Source organism: Odontomachus brunneus, unplaced genomic scaffold (genome assembly GCF_010583005.1).
Source record: "Odontomachus brunneus isolate Ranch 3 - 2012 unplaced genomic scaffold, Obru_v1 Obru_scaffold_006, whole genome shotgun sequence".
NCBI lineage: Eukaryota > Metazoa > Arthropoda > Insecta > Hymenoptera > Formicidae > Odontomachus > Odontomachus brunneus.
Genome location: NW_022639456.1, coordinates 36,151 through 53,072, shown reverse-complemented (window position 1 = coordinate 53,072; position 16,922 = coordinate 36,151). Strand labels below are relative to the sequence as shown.

Below are 16,922 nucleotides of genomic sequence, written 5' to 3'. Positions count from 1 at the left end.
ATAAATATTATAAAAATATTTATTAAAATATATACATTTATATACATTTTTCTCTTTTCCTGAATTTTTCTTAAAATTTCCATTTTATTGTTTCACACGCTACTTAATTGAATTTAAATTGTACTTTAAAAATTTGCGTACCATTGATGAGATTCGAATTTCTTATTTTTTTATTAATTTAATAATTTTAAATAATTACTTTTTAATACTACTATTTTTAATAATAATTTATTTTTTTCATATATAATATTTGTAAATAGATATATTTACAAAATATTACTACAAATATTTATTTTCCGTTTACTATAAATATTGTATAAAATATTTAGCCTGTATTTTAATAATATTTTCAATAATATTTTAATAATATTTTCAATAATATTTTAATAATATTTTCAATAATATTTTTAATATTTTTTCTTCATGTATATAAAATATTTATATTATATTTATATAATATTTTTAAGAAATAATTCGAAATAAATATTTATCATAAATATTGTGTGCTGTTTGAGAAACGCACTACTTTTTGCACACCAAAGAACCGTATTCGTACTTAAAGTTCCTGCATTCGGAACTCAGGCTACAATTTTTCGGCAGCCGCTTGGATTGGGATGCTAAAAGTTGCAAGCAGCTGCACAATTCTGCTTAAAGAACGGTTAAGATGTACGCAGTCTGCAGCTTGATGTGCGCACTGGATATACAGAACGATTAAATTATGCATCGGATACATCGGGTTGTATCTGTTGCGAATAAAAGAACGCACCCATATAGCAAAATAATGGGTGTTTTCTAATTGCTTAAAAGTCGTTCTACATTGGCTGCATTCAGCAGACTCAACAGTTGCACAACAGTTGAGTAATTTGTCAATGGGCGCATTCAGTTGAAAAAGCGCTCAGTGAGCAATCAACGATTATTGGTTCTTGCTATTAGATCCCTAAATCTGGACCAATTACATTGACAAATTACTCAACTGTTGTGCAACTGTTGAGTCTGCTGAATGCAGCCATTTGCGACGTGAAGTGGATAGTATCTTTTTTATTATTTAGATCTTATTAATTATTATTAAAAAATACCAAGGTATGGGCATGTTGAAAAATAATTCTAACCCTATCCGACATACATACACATTAGTACACACTTTGTTCCAATTGAGTCGTGCACAACGTTACACTTTGTGCATTTCTGTGTACGTGTGTGTCAAGAAGTGTTAAGCAATTGGAAAGCACCCATAATGTAGAACGACCTTCAGATATATCTCCATAAATGTTTGAACCTATGATGTAAATATAAAGTGTACTATTGCGCATGATGACGCAATAAGCGTTTTTTCGTTTCGTAATTACGGTGGCGTTTGGTTGGTTAGTTTGGTCCACTTAAAGCTCGCAACGCCACGAGCGTCATTCTATCTTTGGCTGCATTTAGCAGACTCAACAGTTGCACAACAGTTGAGTAATTTGTCAATGTAATTGGTCTAGATTTAGGGATCTAATAGCAAGAACCAATAATCGTTGATTGCTCACTAAGCGCTTTTTCTACTGAATGCGCCCTTTGTTGCTCGAGGTGTTGCGAGTATTAAGTGGACCAAACCAACCAACCAAACGGTATCGTGGTCACGAAACGAAAAAACGCCAAATGGCCTGGTTTAGCTCACTCATATGTGCTTTTTGTCTATCTCAGTCTCCTCTTCTTCTCCATCTGTCTATACTTTATTTACTATTCTCGTTCTCTATCCTTCTCCTCTTTTATAACTATTAGATCTGTACCTGCAAAGATTAAAAACGACACAAAGCATTCGAATTCTTTATTCTTTAGATATATTTTTCTATATTCAACGATACTTATCTGATGTGATATTCTTATCTCTTCTCTGAAAATATCACGGCACAAGCAACATTAACAATATAAATTTAATACCGTGTAATAAATATAATACCGTAAATTAACTTCTTAACGTAATTAACCTTTTACGTAAATTAATCTCTTGACATAACATGCGAACGAACTGTCACTCGTCTCTCTCTCTCTCTTTGGTTGCAGGCCTAAATTCAGTAGCCCTTCCAACGCACTATTTCTCGTGACAGCCGAAATTGGTACAAAACGTATTGCGCAGCTTTATCTGTGTGTGTGAGCAGGGATGTTCACATCTCAGAAACTAGTGGTTTGTTTTAACATTCATTGTAGAAGTTGTGACAATCTTTTTTCCGACTACACAAACATTTATTGAACGTTTATTGAACGTTTATTGAACGTTCATTTTAAACGTGGACTTTTCGCGATTGGACATTATATGGACGTCCGATGGACGTTTCGTGAACATCGTTGCTTGCTGGGTATATTGCAGTGCACGCACCAAATCTACACTTTACCGGTAGTGTCTGAAAATGGGCGTAAAGAATGTGTTGCATCTCTAAAATAGGTGCAGATGGCGCATCGAATCAGCGAGAAATAGAGACCTGAGTAGAGACTGGACACAACGGTTTCCGCGTGATTGGTGCACGTGATTTTTGCTCACAAAATGGCAGCGCCAACATAAGTTATGGTTTCTGCACACAGGACACGGTAATGCTTGCCGCGCGGCGGAAGTCCGCGCGACAGCCAATCAATATGTTGTTTTTCCGTAAGAGCTAGAAGGTTATTACGGAAAGCAGCATATTGATTGGTTGTCGCGCGAACTTCTGCTGCGCGGCAAGCATTACCGCGTTCTGTGTGCAGGAGCATTAGAGTGAGAAAAAATATACTCGTCTCACTCTACTCATTGCACTAGTGCAGCGAAAAAGTACAGACCACGCACTTCTTACGAGCTCACATATTGGTGACCGTCAGTTTGTCCAGTCTCTCTCGAAGGGTCTCTAGAGAAAAAATCGGTGTCAGCCAAAATGAATGGCGTCGCCGCTCTCAGGCTTCTCTCTGCTAAACTATATCTAATTAGCAGTCTAGATATTATATAGAAGGCTGTGTTTAATACGTGTAGTGTGTGTATGGTATATTATATTATTGACATACGAAGGTAAGGTGTCACAATTTATGAAAAGGAATGATAATCATTTCTGAGGAATGACTAGTGTCTTATCCGATGCGTCATATATAATTCAATGATATAACTAATTGGACAGCAGCATCCTTTCCCGATGTGTGATTGATGATGGAACGATAAAGTAGTATTTGCTAATAAATCGGTACGTATTATTCCCTTTCAAATTGCGTTTAAAAATGTATATTACATATTTGTTTACGACAGTATGTTTGTTTACAGGTAAATTTATAAAATAATATAAAAATGCCGAGTTCATATCTATACGCTATTAACAATGAAGGACGTGTGTTCGGACTGTCAACGTCTGGAAACATGTGGCGTGAGTTCATGTATTTAGGTCTGGAATTTAAGCAGCTGTCGGCAGTGCCTCATTTTATGTGGGCCATTGGTGGAGATCGCCAAGTTTACGTTCACGTTCACGGCCTAGACATACCGATCAGGATAAAAGAGGAAACTTATGAAAATGAGGTGTGTTTAAGATATCCAGCATAACATCTAAATATCTTTTTTTTAATAATGTGCGAAAGATTTAGAGCACAATTTGAATGGTTCTGAAGGAGGAATACTATAGGAGGAAAATTTTTTGCAATAATTTTTTTTCGTATACTTTTTTTTTCATTTATTTTTTGTATCATTTTTTTTTTAATACTGTGTTGGAATTTGACTGCTTTATTTATGTTCAAAGTCTTCTCAAAGTTCAGACATGCATTTCAACATTTACTACAAGATGCAATAGAAAAAAATACATATTTTTCTACAAAAAAATATCAGGGATCTTCAGAAATTTCTAAAAAAATTATCACAAAAAAATTTTCCTTTCATCTTTTATTATATGATATTCCAGCTTTGGAACCATTCAAGTTATGCTCTAAATATTTTTCATATTAAAAACAAAAGATATTTTGGTATTCTTATGCTGGGATACCTTGTACATACACATACACACACACACGTATATATGCAGAATGTCTGAAATTTCACACATGATTGCAAACTGTTAGAAATTTTTGTGCTCAGGTGGACATATTCTACCTTCATATATGTTGTCTTGCATCAGATAGCCTGTATACACACACACACACACATCATGCACACACACACACACATTGTCTATAATTTATTTAGGGACCAAAATAAATATTATATTTATGTAAAGAGACAAATAAATAAATAATACAAATTTTAGCGGTGGCTACCTTTAGAAGGTTTTAGTGGAAGATTGCTTCCAACCGACAGATATAATTTTTCAAATCAAGATGGTACAGTTGATCGCAGCAGAGACAAGGTGAAGTTACCATCAATGGCATGGCAATGGGAAGGTGATTGGCAGATAGAAACAACATTAGATGGTCAACCATTAGATCACGATGTAAATATATTTTTTTCCGTAGCAATATTCTGATTTATATTTGGTCATATTGAAGTTAATAGTGAAGTTTCCTTCTTATTTTACAAAAAAGAATTTAGCTCTTATTATTTTACTCTGTGTAAATAAACTCGTATGTGCAGTATTGAAATATAATCCTTATGATTAAAAAAACTCAATTATTTTTTATGGGAAACATATTTCTCTAAAGTATGTTCATATATCTCTTTTTGCGATATTTGTATATTTCACTAAAGTATAAGCCTGTACAATTGCCAGTAATTTAGGATCGCATGCGTACCGAGGATACAGAAGAATCTTAGATTCTTTGTAACCTTCATTAACATTTATACAATACACTGCATAATTGAGATATGTTTCTTGTTTTTTACAAGTATTATGTGTTCTTCATAAGGTTTTGTTTATGTATAGATTTGTTATCAGTTGCCCACGACCAAAGAGAATCTTATGATCACAGAGAATCTGATATTTTGATAGGGATGGACGTACGCAATTGATTTTCCAGCTACATACACTACAAAAAAGCAGTGGAAATCTTGTGTAAGGAGACGTAAATGGGTCCGTTATCGGAGATATAGTGCTATGAATTCGTGGTGCGCTATTGCGCCCCTTCATAAAGATCCAACCAAGGTGATGGAACACTCCAGTGAGTCTTTTCGTGCGCACGCACTCGAAAAGCTAATAAAGAACATGTTAAACATTTTCAGGAACCTTTTATCGATGTAGCTGTGGGTGGAAATGTAATGCCTGGAGGTAGTCCTGGAAGCTTGGTAGTCTGGGCTGTAACTGCTCATGGAAGGGTATAACTTTTAACATGACCTTTCTTTTTTTTTTTTTCAAGACACTTATTACATCGATAATGTAACGTAACCAGTCTTAGCAGCCTTAAATATGTGTTTTTCTTTTCTTTTTACAATTTCTCAGGTAATGTTCCGCGTTGGAACAAGTACAACTTGTCCTGAAGGACAAAGGTGGAGCTCCATCAAGTTGACAAATGGCTACGAAGTGTGTCAAATTAGTGTTGGAATAACTGGTCTTGTCTGGGCTGTGGTTATGATGGGCAAAGCGTTAGTCCGTACGGGTGTAACGAGAGACAATCCAATGGGTAAATAAGCGCAATTATAGGATGTATTATAATTATCATTAATAGTATACGTAAATGTACGACGGAATGTATCGAAGGTGATGATTGGTCAGAAGTGGAACCACCCCAAAAAGATTTAAGACTGATACAAGTTAGCGTGGGTACCGACACCGTATGGGCTGTAACGCACGACGGTGGAGTATGGTTTCGAAAAGGTATTAAAGGCGAAATGAGCGGTGTTTGCGAGCAATTGGCCACTGGAACTGGTTGGGTCGAAATGTTAAGCAAAATGGCCCTAGTATCTGTTGCTCCAAACGATCAGGTAATAATATATTATTAACTATTAGTTCACGCAAGAACATTGTATATCCGTTACGTAGCGATATATCAGGTTAGTCTCAATCAAATAAAAGATTAAGTACAGAAAAAGTGAGATCGATGGGAATCAATTGATCTGTCCTTTGTAGCTGCACTACCGAACTGGTGTACACTGGTGCAATAAATTAGAACGAGAAAAGATATATCTCATTTTACCTAACCAGTGCAGCAGTGCAGCTACAAACAACAGACCATGCGGAATCAAAATTTGCCGACGAATGCAAAACCTTGTATCTCTTGTTACAATCCACTTTACCATGCTTCACCATGGTATACAATTCGAATCTAGCGTGTATTTTTCGTCTATTTATATCACGGGCGTTATATCACTTTATATTTATCACTTGTTCTACGAAAGGTTTGGGCTATCGGTCATGACGATCGATGTTTGTATTATCGCACTGGCATCACACGCTCGGAATTAACGGGAAAAAAGTGGAGATTAATAAACGCACCGCTTCAGCTGAGCAGAGCAAGCAGCAATGCCAGCTTGTCGTCTAGCAATAGGCACAGCACATGTGGTACACCGCAGCAGCAGCGTCATCAGAGCTGGAGTTCTTTGGTAGTATCTTTCATTCATTTGCTTATACGACGAAATAATGACGAAAACTTGACTTTGCATTCCTAATTGAATCTTTCTCTTTGTATAGAATCGGCCTCACAGCACTAGCGAAGGTACAACATTAGTTAGAGAATGGGAAGAACAATCGCGTTCAGCACCAACACCCACATCTTTAAAATTGTGGCAACGCACCGGTGATGGTGCATCCGCAAAAAATATTCAACAAACATCTTTTCAAGATATATATTTAAATGAAGAGAAAAAGAGGTGAAGAGAGAGAAGCATGTCCACGATATTTTTGGTTATAAAAATAATTATACAGTGATAATATACGCGATAACAATAATAGCACACAACAACGTTTACGATATTAATATTATCTTTTTGCGTTGTGATTGCTAGGTCTGCAAATTCCGTAGACGCAGGTGATCTGAACGAAGCGAGTGTTGCTAGCATAACTATATCTAATGAATCTTTAGCAAAAAGTGGAGAGTCCATAGTCGTTTCGGGGAAAGGGATGAGTAGTACTGTCAAGGTTCAAGTGCTTTTGATATTGATTGAAATATTGATTACTATATCAAGCACACGAGAGAAGGAGAAAAAGAGAGAATTATAATTAATTATCTATTGCAATAGATAAATCCTGCCGCTTGGAGTCCCGTTCATTCTGTCGGTTCCATGGTAGGTGTCGAAGCGCATCCGGAAACTGACGGGAGCATATTTGATCCAGATTTAACCGGGGATTCTGGAGTATACGGTGAAGATGAGAGTGCGGGAATAATATACTGGGCCGAGTGTGATGTGTTGTGGCACAAAGTGGAAGCTGGGGCATGCTACGTCGATCCGATCAATCCACCGAAATGGTAAAGCAATTTATTATTTGCGCTATAGTCTGAATATGGAATATCACGAATCGAGGGGTCGTAATGTGGAACTATGTGACAATCTGTTAACAACGATCTCGATTGGACAGGATTGCGGACAGCAATGGTACAATACAAAGGGAAACTGGGGAGCCGTGGAGAATATATATTTTAGATGAATTAAAGTCGAGGTTGAAAAGAGTATTACTCGATTCTTCAATAGTGTATGAAAGAGCCGTCGAAAAGTGAGCGAAAAAAATGCCTGTATCGACAGCGCCTACGCGTAGCCTTAGAGAAGTATATTTTACTTATAAAGCAAATTCTGTCACATAGATCATCTTGGGTTAAGACTGGCGACGCTAAATGTAAAATTAAAGGTGGCACCTTATACGAAGATTGCAAGATCGAACTGGAATGGATAAGCAGTGATACTGGATCATTAGATTCCGGGACCTTGATCATTTTAAATTCAGATGGCGTAACAAGCGTGGTGAGTTTATCCTTAACATTTTTATCAATTAAATCGTTTGTGTATTTTCGACATGTAACTTGAAAGACGATTCTCTTGTATTACAGATACAATTTCCTGTCTCGGAAATTACATGTGTTGTTTGCTGCAGTGAGCCAGGTAATCCAAGGATAGCGGTTTACACCCCGAAATTGACTCGCTCCAAAGTAATCAGGTTACAGTTTGCTACTGATACTGAAATGGAAGATTGGTTGGCACATTTGACGTCAGGTAAGGAGACGATTTCTGAAAAATTAGAATATATAGGTGCGCAAAGGTGGCCTGACATGAGGACATGAGGAGGAATTATGTCGTCTATTTTTTTTTACAGTATCTTGTCAGATGAACAATGTGTACTGTACACCTAATCCAAATTCGATCTGGGTCACAACCGCACTGGGCGATGTTTATGTATTCGATCCTGCGATTGCAGAGGTAATAAAATATATAAACTGACAAATACGCTGTTATGCTGTTTCATCATTTCACAAATCGCGAGACCATTTTTCCTCACCACATTACATTTTTTGTCATGTATAGGAGTATCAGCTATCCGAGGACGGATACGTACAAGAAATGGACGTTAGCGGTAAAGATTTGCCGTTCGAGAGCATACTGCAAAATGGCTTTGGGTGCGGTAGTAGCTTGAAAATTGCAGTGTGTATCCACGACGACGCCGACAGGTAAATTGGACAAAATTCAATAGCTGTATTATTGTGTTTCAACAGTTGTGCGCACCTGATTGTTCAAATCATTTAATGGAATTATTAAACTCAATATCATTTTAGGTTGCATTTCAATTTGGTTTGTTACACTACAACGTTCGTGAAACAAAAAGCTGTGACAGATAATCACGACGTAGCACTTCATTTTAATCCAAGACTCAAAGAAAATATTATTGTACGGAACACATATCAGAATGGACAGTGGGGGGATGAGGAAAGAAACGGAGGTAGTCCATTGAAGGCAGGCTGTGACTTCACGCTATATATCGTTTGCGAAGAACGCGGTTATAGAATTTTTATTAATGATAGCGAATATACCTTTTATAGCCACAGAATATCTCCGCAAAGTATCACGCATTTACGCATTAAGGGACTGTTGACTTTATGTAATATCACATATAAATCTACATCCGTAAGTGGAGCCTTTTATCACGACGTTATATTCTTGCGTTATATTGACCAACCGGTCGCGATGAGATATTTCAAAAACATTTCTTTGTTACCTCGGACAGGTAATTATCGAGCCGAGCACGATGTTTTGGAGACAAATTGGCGGACACCTGAAAAAGGTTGAAACGTGTTCCACGGGCGTTACTTGGGGTATCGGTTACGATAGTACTGCTTGGGTATACACGGGTGGCTGGGGAGGCGCATTTCTCAAAGGTATTCATTGTCTTCCTCTAATTATTTATTTGTAATAAAATAGTTAAATTACTCCGCCGTTAAATTACATTCAAGTCAAGTATGATTATGTCTACATCGAAGCAATCTTGATATGGCACGAATCGTTGACGAAAAGACATTGTGCAGGATTGGCCACTAGTAATACCGGAATCAATACTATGGTGGATACTCACAATTATTACGTTTACGAAAATCAACGTTGGAATCCAGTAACTGGATATACCGCGCATGGACTCCCTACGGATCGTTATATGTGGAGTGACGCGACCGGTCGGCACAAATGTACGCGAGAGCATACCAAGTTATTGTCGATGCACTGGCACTGGGTAAGCGGACGCAAAGAACCTGTATTGACAGCGGTATTAATCTCGTCTGAAACAGTTGGTTGCCGACGCGCGCGATTTACCTTTCCGCGCTAACTAAATTACGTAACTAAAATACCGATATTCCAAAGGTATCGGATTGGATTGTCGACTTTCATACACCCGGTGGTGTTGACAGAGACGGTTGGCAATACGCCACCGATTTTCCTTCGCAATATCACGGCAAAAAACAGTTTACCGATTACGTTCGACGAAGACGATGGTTTAGAAGATGTCAATTGACAACCAGTGGGCCGTGGCAAGAGCTGGGAAATACCAAACTCGTCGATGTCTCCTTATACGTATGTCCTTTACGATTTTATCTTTGGCGCTTCGGGTGAGCACGTATTCACTATTTGGCATTCTTAACTAGGCAACAGGAAAACCTGCCACAGACACTCCTATTCATGTCTGGGCAGTTGCTGCGAACGGTGAAGCTTTATTCAGGCGAGGTGTGTCGGAGTCTTGTCCAATGGTACGAACATTTTAATATTTTTTTTTTCCTTTCTTTTATATGTATAACAACATTTGGCATTTGTTAAGTGAAAAATTCATTTTAGACTATCACAGTATTCGTTGAAGCGACTGTGGCAATAGTTTTTGAATAAACTTGTGTGCGATTAATGTTCTATTAACATTAAACAGGGGGTGTCATGGGAACATATACCGAGTGATCAACCGTTAATTAGTATATCGTGTGGCCCGTGTGGACAAGTTTGGGCTGTCGGAAAAAATGGTTCCTCCTGTTGGAGATTAGGGATCAGTGCTGCGAAACCAACTGGTTTGTAACAATTTACTGAAGAGGTTCAGCTAGATGTTGTATCGCATTTAATCGTAATTCAGGACAGTCAGTGTTTTGTCGAACAATTTAGGCATACAATGGCAAAACGTCGAGCCACCTTCAGGAGCTCAATTGAAGCAGATTTCGGTGGGATACGATGTGGTATGGGCATTAGATACAGCGGGTAGATTGTCAGTGCGTCGGGACGTACAGTCGAATGTTTTTCCCGAAGGAACTCATTGGCAAACATTACCCGCTATGCCAAATGATCCTATTCATATAGGTATATATGATCCTGTTCACACATACACACATATATCGCGCTCTCTTAAAAGCGGTTTTTACATATCTTCTAAATTAAAATTAAATCAAACCTCAATTTTTCTAGATATGTCAGTGGCAAATGCTAAGCAAGGATTCCGACATGTATCCGTTTCAAGGGGACAGGGACAAGTTTGGGCAACGTCAGGAGCTGGCATTATCTGTCGAAGAATTGGTGTTACTCATGAGAATCCAGCTGGAACTGGCTGGGTAACTGGTATAGGAGTAAGTAGAGGAAATTTAAACAAGCTAATTTAGAGTTAATTTTAGGCACATAGAAAGATACGTAACGTGAAATTACATATAACCAATTATCTTTTTAATAGAAAATAATAACATGATATACATACACACACATCCACACACAATATTTTTAACAACTAAAAAAAATCAATTTTATTCTTGACAGGCAAACTGGCAAAATATAAGTCTCGGAGGACTTATAAATAAGACGAAATGACTGCGATAGATCTAAAATTGACTATGCTAACATAAAGTAATTAGCAATTTTATGTGATTGCCTTGTACTATATAATGTTATGTGTGTATAAACGTGCATATACAAACACGCGTCTATGCGATCTATGCGGATTATATTTCCAATCTTTAATCGTCAATTATATACAATTAATTACTTAAGAATTAAAAACCAACATATTAACATTACCATATTAAACATTTCTTTTCTAGTCAAAAACTATATGGAATATAAACACACATAGAAAAAGCTTTATTAAAAATGGTAATGTCTACACACACACGCGCGCGCGCGCGCGTAGATAGCTATATATTTTTAATAAAGTTCTTTATTTGAAATATAGACAATATAGAACTATGTAGAACACACGTGCGCGTAAATTTTACGTATATATCATTTCGAAATTGCGATATATATAATCGTGTAAATTTATTATTTTCGTCAAAGTATGCCTACAGGATAAAATAATAATTGTTATATGAACACTTTATTATTTTTCTAGTATTGCTAGGACATGAAAGATAACAGTCTGACAAATAGCATCTATGATTAGCGCATAACAGCACAAAATGCTTATATAAAAGTATAGTAAAATTAAAATTACTATTTTGTGATATACGACATTCCAGCGATCAAAAAAATATGCATGTCAGGAGTATAATTTCATTGATAATATATATATATATATATATATATATATATATATATATATATATATATATATATATTACACTTTTATATTAGTATATATTCTTCTTTCTTAAGTTATTCACAATGATCATCACACACTAAATCCTGGTATAACTAATAAAATCTTACAGCATGTCATCAGTTTTATTTTTTATTATTTATCATTTGGTATACTATGATGAGAGATAACGATTAAGATTCAACACATTAGTGTAACATAATTAATCTATTTATGAATGTTGTCAAGTGTATACATTGCTAATATGTCGAAAATATTATTCTGTATCAAAGTATCTCGTTTTTTCTTTTACCGATGTACAAAGAGCATATTATTTCTGTTTTATAAAAAACTGTCGCGTAATAAAGTACATTTGCACGTTTTTGCGCGTGTATACGTTTTTTTTACATCACATGGTGCAATTATTATCACTACATCAAAGATATATGAAACATAAACGTAGCGCAAAAATATATGTGGAAACAGGACAAAAGAAATGATATTTTCCACTATACTCTCGCTAGAAAGATGAACACTAAAAAAAAATAGCAAAAAATAAATCTGCGTGCGCTCTATCTATAAGTATGGCCGAACTTTAGGCGTAATAAACGTATATATCTTTTTGTATTAGTGTAACATTGTCTTTTCAGTTGTTTTTTCGGCTCATAAGAGGAAATTTTTATGTCTGAAACTCCTTTGCTTCTTCCTTTTCTTTTTTCGCATAAATTTCTATGGATATGTGATCATTATCCTAAATTTTTCCACACACTTTTGTTGTAATTTGTCATTTTCCGCCTTATTTCTTTTGCCTTGCTCACTATGGGTAATTCCGTAAAAACCATAGATGCAGAAACCTACGCATAACAAATAGATTTTCAACTTTTGAATAACTTTTAGATGATTTTCATTATGTGCATTTTATAGGGACTTACCGATCAATAGCCAAACAGCGAATCTAATCCACGTAAAAACATCTAGTTGCAACATTAAATATATATTCGTAAAAATACTAAGACATGGAATAAGTGGCACGAGAGGTACCTGTATATACATGTATATATAAGAAAAATATTACATTGATATCGATAATCTTCGAAGTTGCCGCATCGTTGCAACACGATGCGGTATTACTGTACCCATTCGGTGTGTATTTGTATTCTTACCTTGAAAGATAACTCAATTTTTTGTACCGGTTGCCTACCGACTGCTGCTATATTCAAAAAAAGAATCATCATGACTATAACTAGTATCACAGATACTATAGCGTCTCCAGCGACCAACTGTGTGCCCATATTATTAATAAAAAAAGCGATAATACATATAATAATACCTGTAACAATTGTTGTAGATTACAGACAATTTATACCTACAATAAGAGGAAGGGGGTAGTTTGCGCTATAATATCCTATGCGATCAACAGAAACTCACAGAGTAAAACGATGCTGATACTGGCAATTTTGTTGGAAAGCTGTGTCGGTTCCTTTTGATTATGCAAATTGAATAATTCTTTGAATAGATTTACAGGTGTAAGCTGATAATTACTCTTTGGTGGTGCAGCATGAGCGTTGCAAGAATTTTCTCCCTTTTGATATCTACAGCAGAAAGCAATTACATATATAGATATACTCTAAGTTATTTATTAGCTGATCGCTAAATAAATTAACAAACAAACAATCGATATGTTACCTCAACACTAATACGCATATCGCTACTATTGTGTATGCGAGTAGAGTACCGATAGACATCATGTCGATCAATTGTTGCAGGTTAAAAATGAGCGTCATCAGACCTACAATATATATACATATATACATACATAAATACACACACACATATACACGTGTGTATATGTATGTATATATGTATATGTATGTATACGAAGCATCAAAAGGATGTTCCGCATAATTTGATTTTGAATTTGAACCAACCGATAAACAAACCAGACATCAACGTGCCGTATATAGGTGTCATAGTTTTAGGATGTACTTTGGAAAGAGTCTTGAATATTATTCCATCGCTAGCCATGGCGTACAGTACGCGGGGCAATGGGAACATGGCGCCCAAGAGACTAGTACATAGCGCGAATATCGCACCTATGTTGACGATCCATTTAATGACAGGCCATCCGATCTCGTCGAATGCATGTGGAAACGGTGCGTCTGCATTCTAAACGCGAATTCACTCACTTTAGACAGTCTCGCATTTATTCAGACCGTTGCGCATTCCAAGTAAGATTCCGCAATCTGTTTTTATAGTGTGAATAGTACCTGAGCGTAATAAGGCAACATCATCGTCAGGACCGTGGAAATACTGAAATACGCTATGAATATAATAATTAAGGATAATACGATCGCTAAAGGAATATGACGCTGAGGATTCTTCGCTTCTTCGCCGGTGGTAGCAATGGTGTCGAATCCCACGAACCCGTAAAAACATTTTGCCGCACCGATCATTACTCCGCGGGCACCGAACGGCACAAATCCACCCGTCCCAACATTTCTCACGGTATCTGGAATATTCTCGGGTGCGATCGACCAATTTGATGGGTTCGCTGCAAATATTTAAAGTAGCGCAATCGATCAAATTATCCGCGACACCAAGTGTCCAACATCTTACCAACCTTTCGGGAAGAACGAGAGAAAAGAAAAAGAAAGGACGGCCCGAGTGAAAGTTTTACAATCATGAAGAAGAAAGAAGACACAGAGTCTCTACGAAATTGATCATCGCTTTCAGAGATGCTAATTTCCTAATTTCCTCCTCGCGACTTCCTAATTTCCTCCTCGCGACTCGACGAGATGTATCGAGACAAATTCTAATGTGCGCGCGACTTGCCTTATCGGCTTACCTTTTATCGATCCTGCGACAATAACGATCGCGATCGTCGTTAAGTTTATAACGGTGAATATATTATTTAAAATGGACGATTCCCTTACTCCTACGCACAATAGGGCCGCTAGTAGCATTACCATTCCAAAAGCGAAGAAATCCGGATACTCCGACAAGAAGGGAACGTCTATAGGCATAACGGAACGTATAGTATCACCAATGACATTTCCTATCAGTGCATCGATATAGTTACTGAGACCTCGAGCTACGCTCGCTGTACCTGTAAAAGGTGAATTTTTCCGTGAGTTACTGCAAATCGCATTAATGATCACTAATATTCGACTCTCCTTGTGTCACACTCACCTATTACATATTCCAGAATTAAATTCCACCCTATGACGAAAGCAATAAACTCGCCTACTGTTACATAACTATAAACGTACGCTGAGCCGGCCTTTGGAACTCTCGATGCGAATTCTGCGTAGCACATACCTACGGCATGGTAAATGGTATGGACATGTTAAATATCTGTACCATGAAAGAGAACGGACCAACCTAAGCAAAACAGAAAATCGCGATAACGTTGAAAGTGAGACGAGAAAATGATCGAAATGATGGAGTTTTTTAGACATTTTCTCGTCGTCGTGACGTCATCGTGACTTTTTGACGTACATGGGGGTGCCCAATTCGTCAGTTCTTTATTAGTAGTTTCATTTACAAATATGCAATTGCAACTTGCAAATGAGAAAATTTCAGTTAAAAAAGTGAAATAATGTGTTCTTCGACTTTAGCCGCAAGAATTATGTTAATAATATTATGACCAATGTAGTCGGATATTTTACCCGCAAAAGCAGACGCAACGGCGGCTATGAGGAAAGAGATACAAACGGCAGGTCCAGCTGTGTCTTTCGCTACGCTTCCAGCAAGGACGTAAACGCCCAAGCCAAGAGTTGAACCCACGCCGAGCGCAGTCAGATCGAATAAACCGAGCACCCGTGCCAGCTCACCTTTCCCTTCTTCATTTTCTTCGATGCGTCTACGCGATAACACTTTCCACAGTCGGCTCGTCATACCGCGACCCTCGCGACTTCTCCGCACACCTGCGTACATCACGTTATATGTTAGTTTATGAGTTATTATTTATAAAAATGAAAGCAATATTAGAATTAGTACAGTATCGTGGCAGTTTGAAAAATATGACATCCGCTTTTACACGTGTTGTCTCCTGTTCCAAGGCTCTAAAGATTCTGGAAAGTGAATTTTCCAGACATATATGCATGTGCATATATTCATGTGCATCTATTCTTTATATACAATTCAAGAAATTCGAAGCTCTTTCTCGGACTTGTCTTCTAATAAACGGTTTGAACACAGGTACGATAAGAACGGAAAAACATAATATTTAGGCAAAGATTACGAAAGCTTGGCCTCTTTTTTCTTCTCATTGATAAAGCTTGACGCATTTTCGTCACGATATCTCGAATAACTTTACGAAAATATCATAAAAACTCAAAAAGTCATCGAGTAAGTTTCGAAAACGATTGCAATTTTTACGTAATTTACCGAGTGAAACGTGTTGTTGATTAAAGTTGCATAAATCCTGTCCGATTAAACGTTACTACAATTCGACCTTGACGTTGCATAAAAAACTAAGCTTCACTTTCTCTCCGTTCACTCATATTCTCTACATACATTTACTTCGCGTTCTACTTGTTTGGAAATTCGCACATATTAGCATAAAGTTTGACACAGTTCAGAAACATTGCCATCCTAGCCATCGAGCAAGATGCAAGAACGTCTGAATATTTCAACTGCATTGGGATTCGTGTTGAGTGAGTTGAATGTATATCATGTAATTTCAACTGACACAATGAATAGATTCTTTCTACGATAATTTAAGTCTTTTTATAGCTATAAATCGTGTCGTATGTAACCTTGGTTGTTGTATGTAAACGTTGCGTTTGGATTCGCGTTGCGCGAAAACGATACCCATCAAGGATAAACGCGCGCGCTCTCATCTCTATGTTACAAAGCATACAATCGTAATAGTACAAGCAGTAATGACACACTTTGAATCAATGATAAAATACGTGCAAGTGCATTTAACACTGACGTTACTTTTGTAAAAATTGAACAGCTTTCAACAAGTAACGATATATTCTTCTCTCTCGGTCCCTCTCTCTCTCTCTCTCTCTCTCTCTCTCTCTCTCTCTCTCTCTCTCTCTCTCTCTGTCATAT

At 36.9% G+C, this 16,922-nt stretch overlaps 2 protein-coding genes across 5 annotated transcripts in view; one reads left to right on the top strand and one right to left on the bottom strand.

The window, feature by feature from the left end:
• Positions 1-2,750: 2,750 nt before the first annotated feature.
• Positions 2,751-12,240, top strand: LOC116851632 (tectonin beta-propeller repeat-containing protein). Of its 2 annotated transcripts, XM_032831251.1 has the most exons (25): positions 2,751-3,179; positions 3,257-3,505; positions 4,224-4,406; positions 4,902-5,054; positions 5,132-5,224; positions 5,349-5,529; positions 5,607-5,830; positions 6,245-6,448; positions 6,537-6,715; positions 6,851-6,983; positions 7,085-7,311; positions 7,422-7,556; positions 7,645-7,801; positions 7,888-8,050; positions 8,151-8,254; positions 8,360-8,502; positions 8,608-8,956; positions 9,057-9,207; positions 9,355-9,554; positions 9,683-9,892; positions 9,964-10,065; positions 10,236-10,371; positions 10,463-10,654; positions 10,760-10,917; positions 11,102-12,240. In XM_032831251.1, exons 2-25 carry the CDS (start codon positions 3,281-3,283, stop codon positions 11,150-11,152), a joined length of 4,053 nt encoding a protein of 1,350 aa, XP_032687142.1. In that variant the 5' UTR covers positions 2,751-3,179; positions 3,257-3,280; the 3' UTR covers positions 11,153-12,240. The 2 variants fall into 2 exon arrangements, with proteins under 2 accessions (XP_032687142.1, XP_032687150.1); XM_032831259.1 differs by lacking the exons at positions 2,751-3,179; positions 3,257-3,505 and having other exon boundaries at positions 4,258-4,406; positions 4,836-5,054.
• LOC116851668 (cationic amino acid transporter 3) overlaps positions 11,843-16,922 on the bottom strand; it is a 7,715-nt gene continuing 2,635 nt past the window's right edge. For all 3 annotated transcript variants that reach the window (XM_032831325.1, XM_032831320.1, XM_032831332.1), the window contains exons 2-11: positions 15,527-15,784; positions 15,048-15,176; positions 14,704-14,964; positions 14,126-14,409; positions 13,787-14,024; positions 13,545-13,647; positions 13,287-13,450; positions 13,022-13,188; positions 12,791-12,899; positions 11,843-12,712 (exon numbers count right to left, since the gene is read on the bottom strand). In XM_032831325.1, coding sequence (XP_032687216.1) covers positions 12,588-12,712; positions 12,791-12,899; positions 13,022-13,188; positions 13,287-13,450; positions 13,545-13,647; positions 13,787-14,024; positions 14,126-14,409; positions 14,704-14,964; positions 15,048-15,176; positions 15,527-15,755 — 1,809 coding nt within the window. In that variant the 5' untranslated portion in view covers positions 15,756-15,784 and the 3' untranslated portion in view covers positions 11,843-12,587. The remainder of the gene's footprint in view (positions 12,713-12,790; positions 12,900-13,021; positions 13,189-13,286; positions 13,451-13,544; positions 13,648-13,786; positions 14,025-14,125; positions 14,410-14,703; positions 14,965-15,047; positions 15,177-15,526; positions 15,785-16,922) is intronic.

Bases quoted from the DNA above. Each gene is read 5' to 3' on its own strand.
- LOC116851632 (XM_032831251.1), top strand. From the start codon at position 3,281: ATGCCGAGTTCATATCTATACGCTATTAACAATGAAGGACGTGTGTTC. The intron at 8,051-8,150 runs GTAAGGAGACGA...TTTTTTTTACAG, and splicing joins GTTGGCACATTTGACGTCAG to TATCTTGTCAGATGAACAAT. The intron at 9,893-9,963 runs GTATGTCCTTTA...ATTCTTAACTAG, and splicing joins TCGTCGATGTCTCCTTATAC to GCAACAGGAAAACCTGCCAC.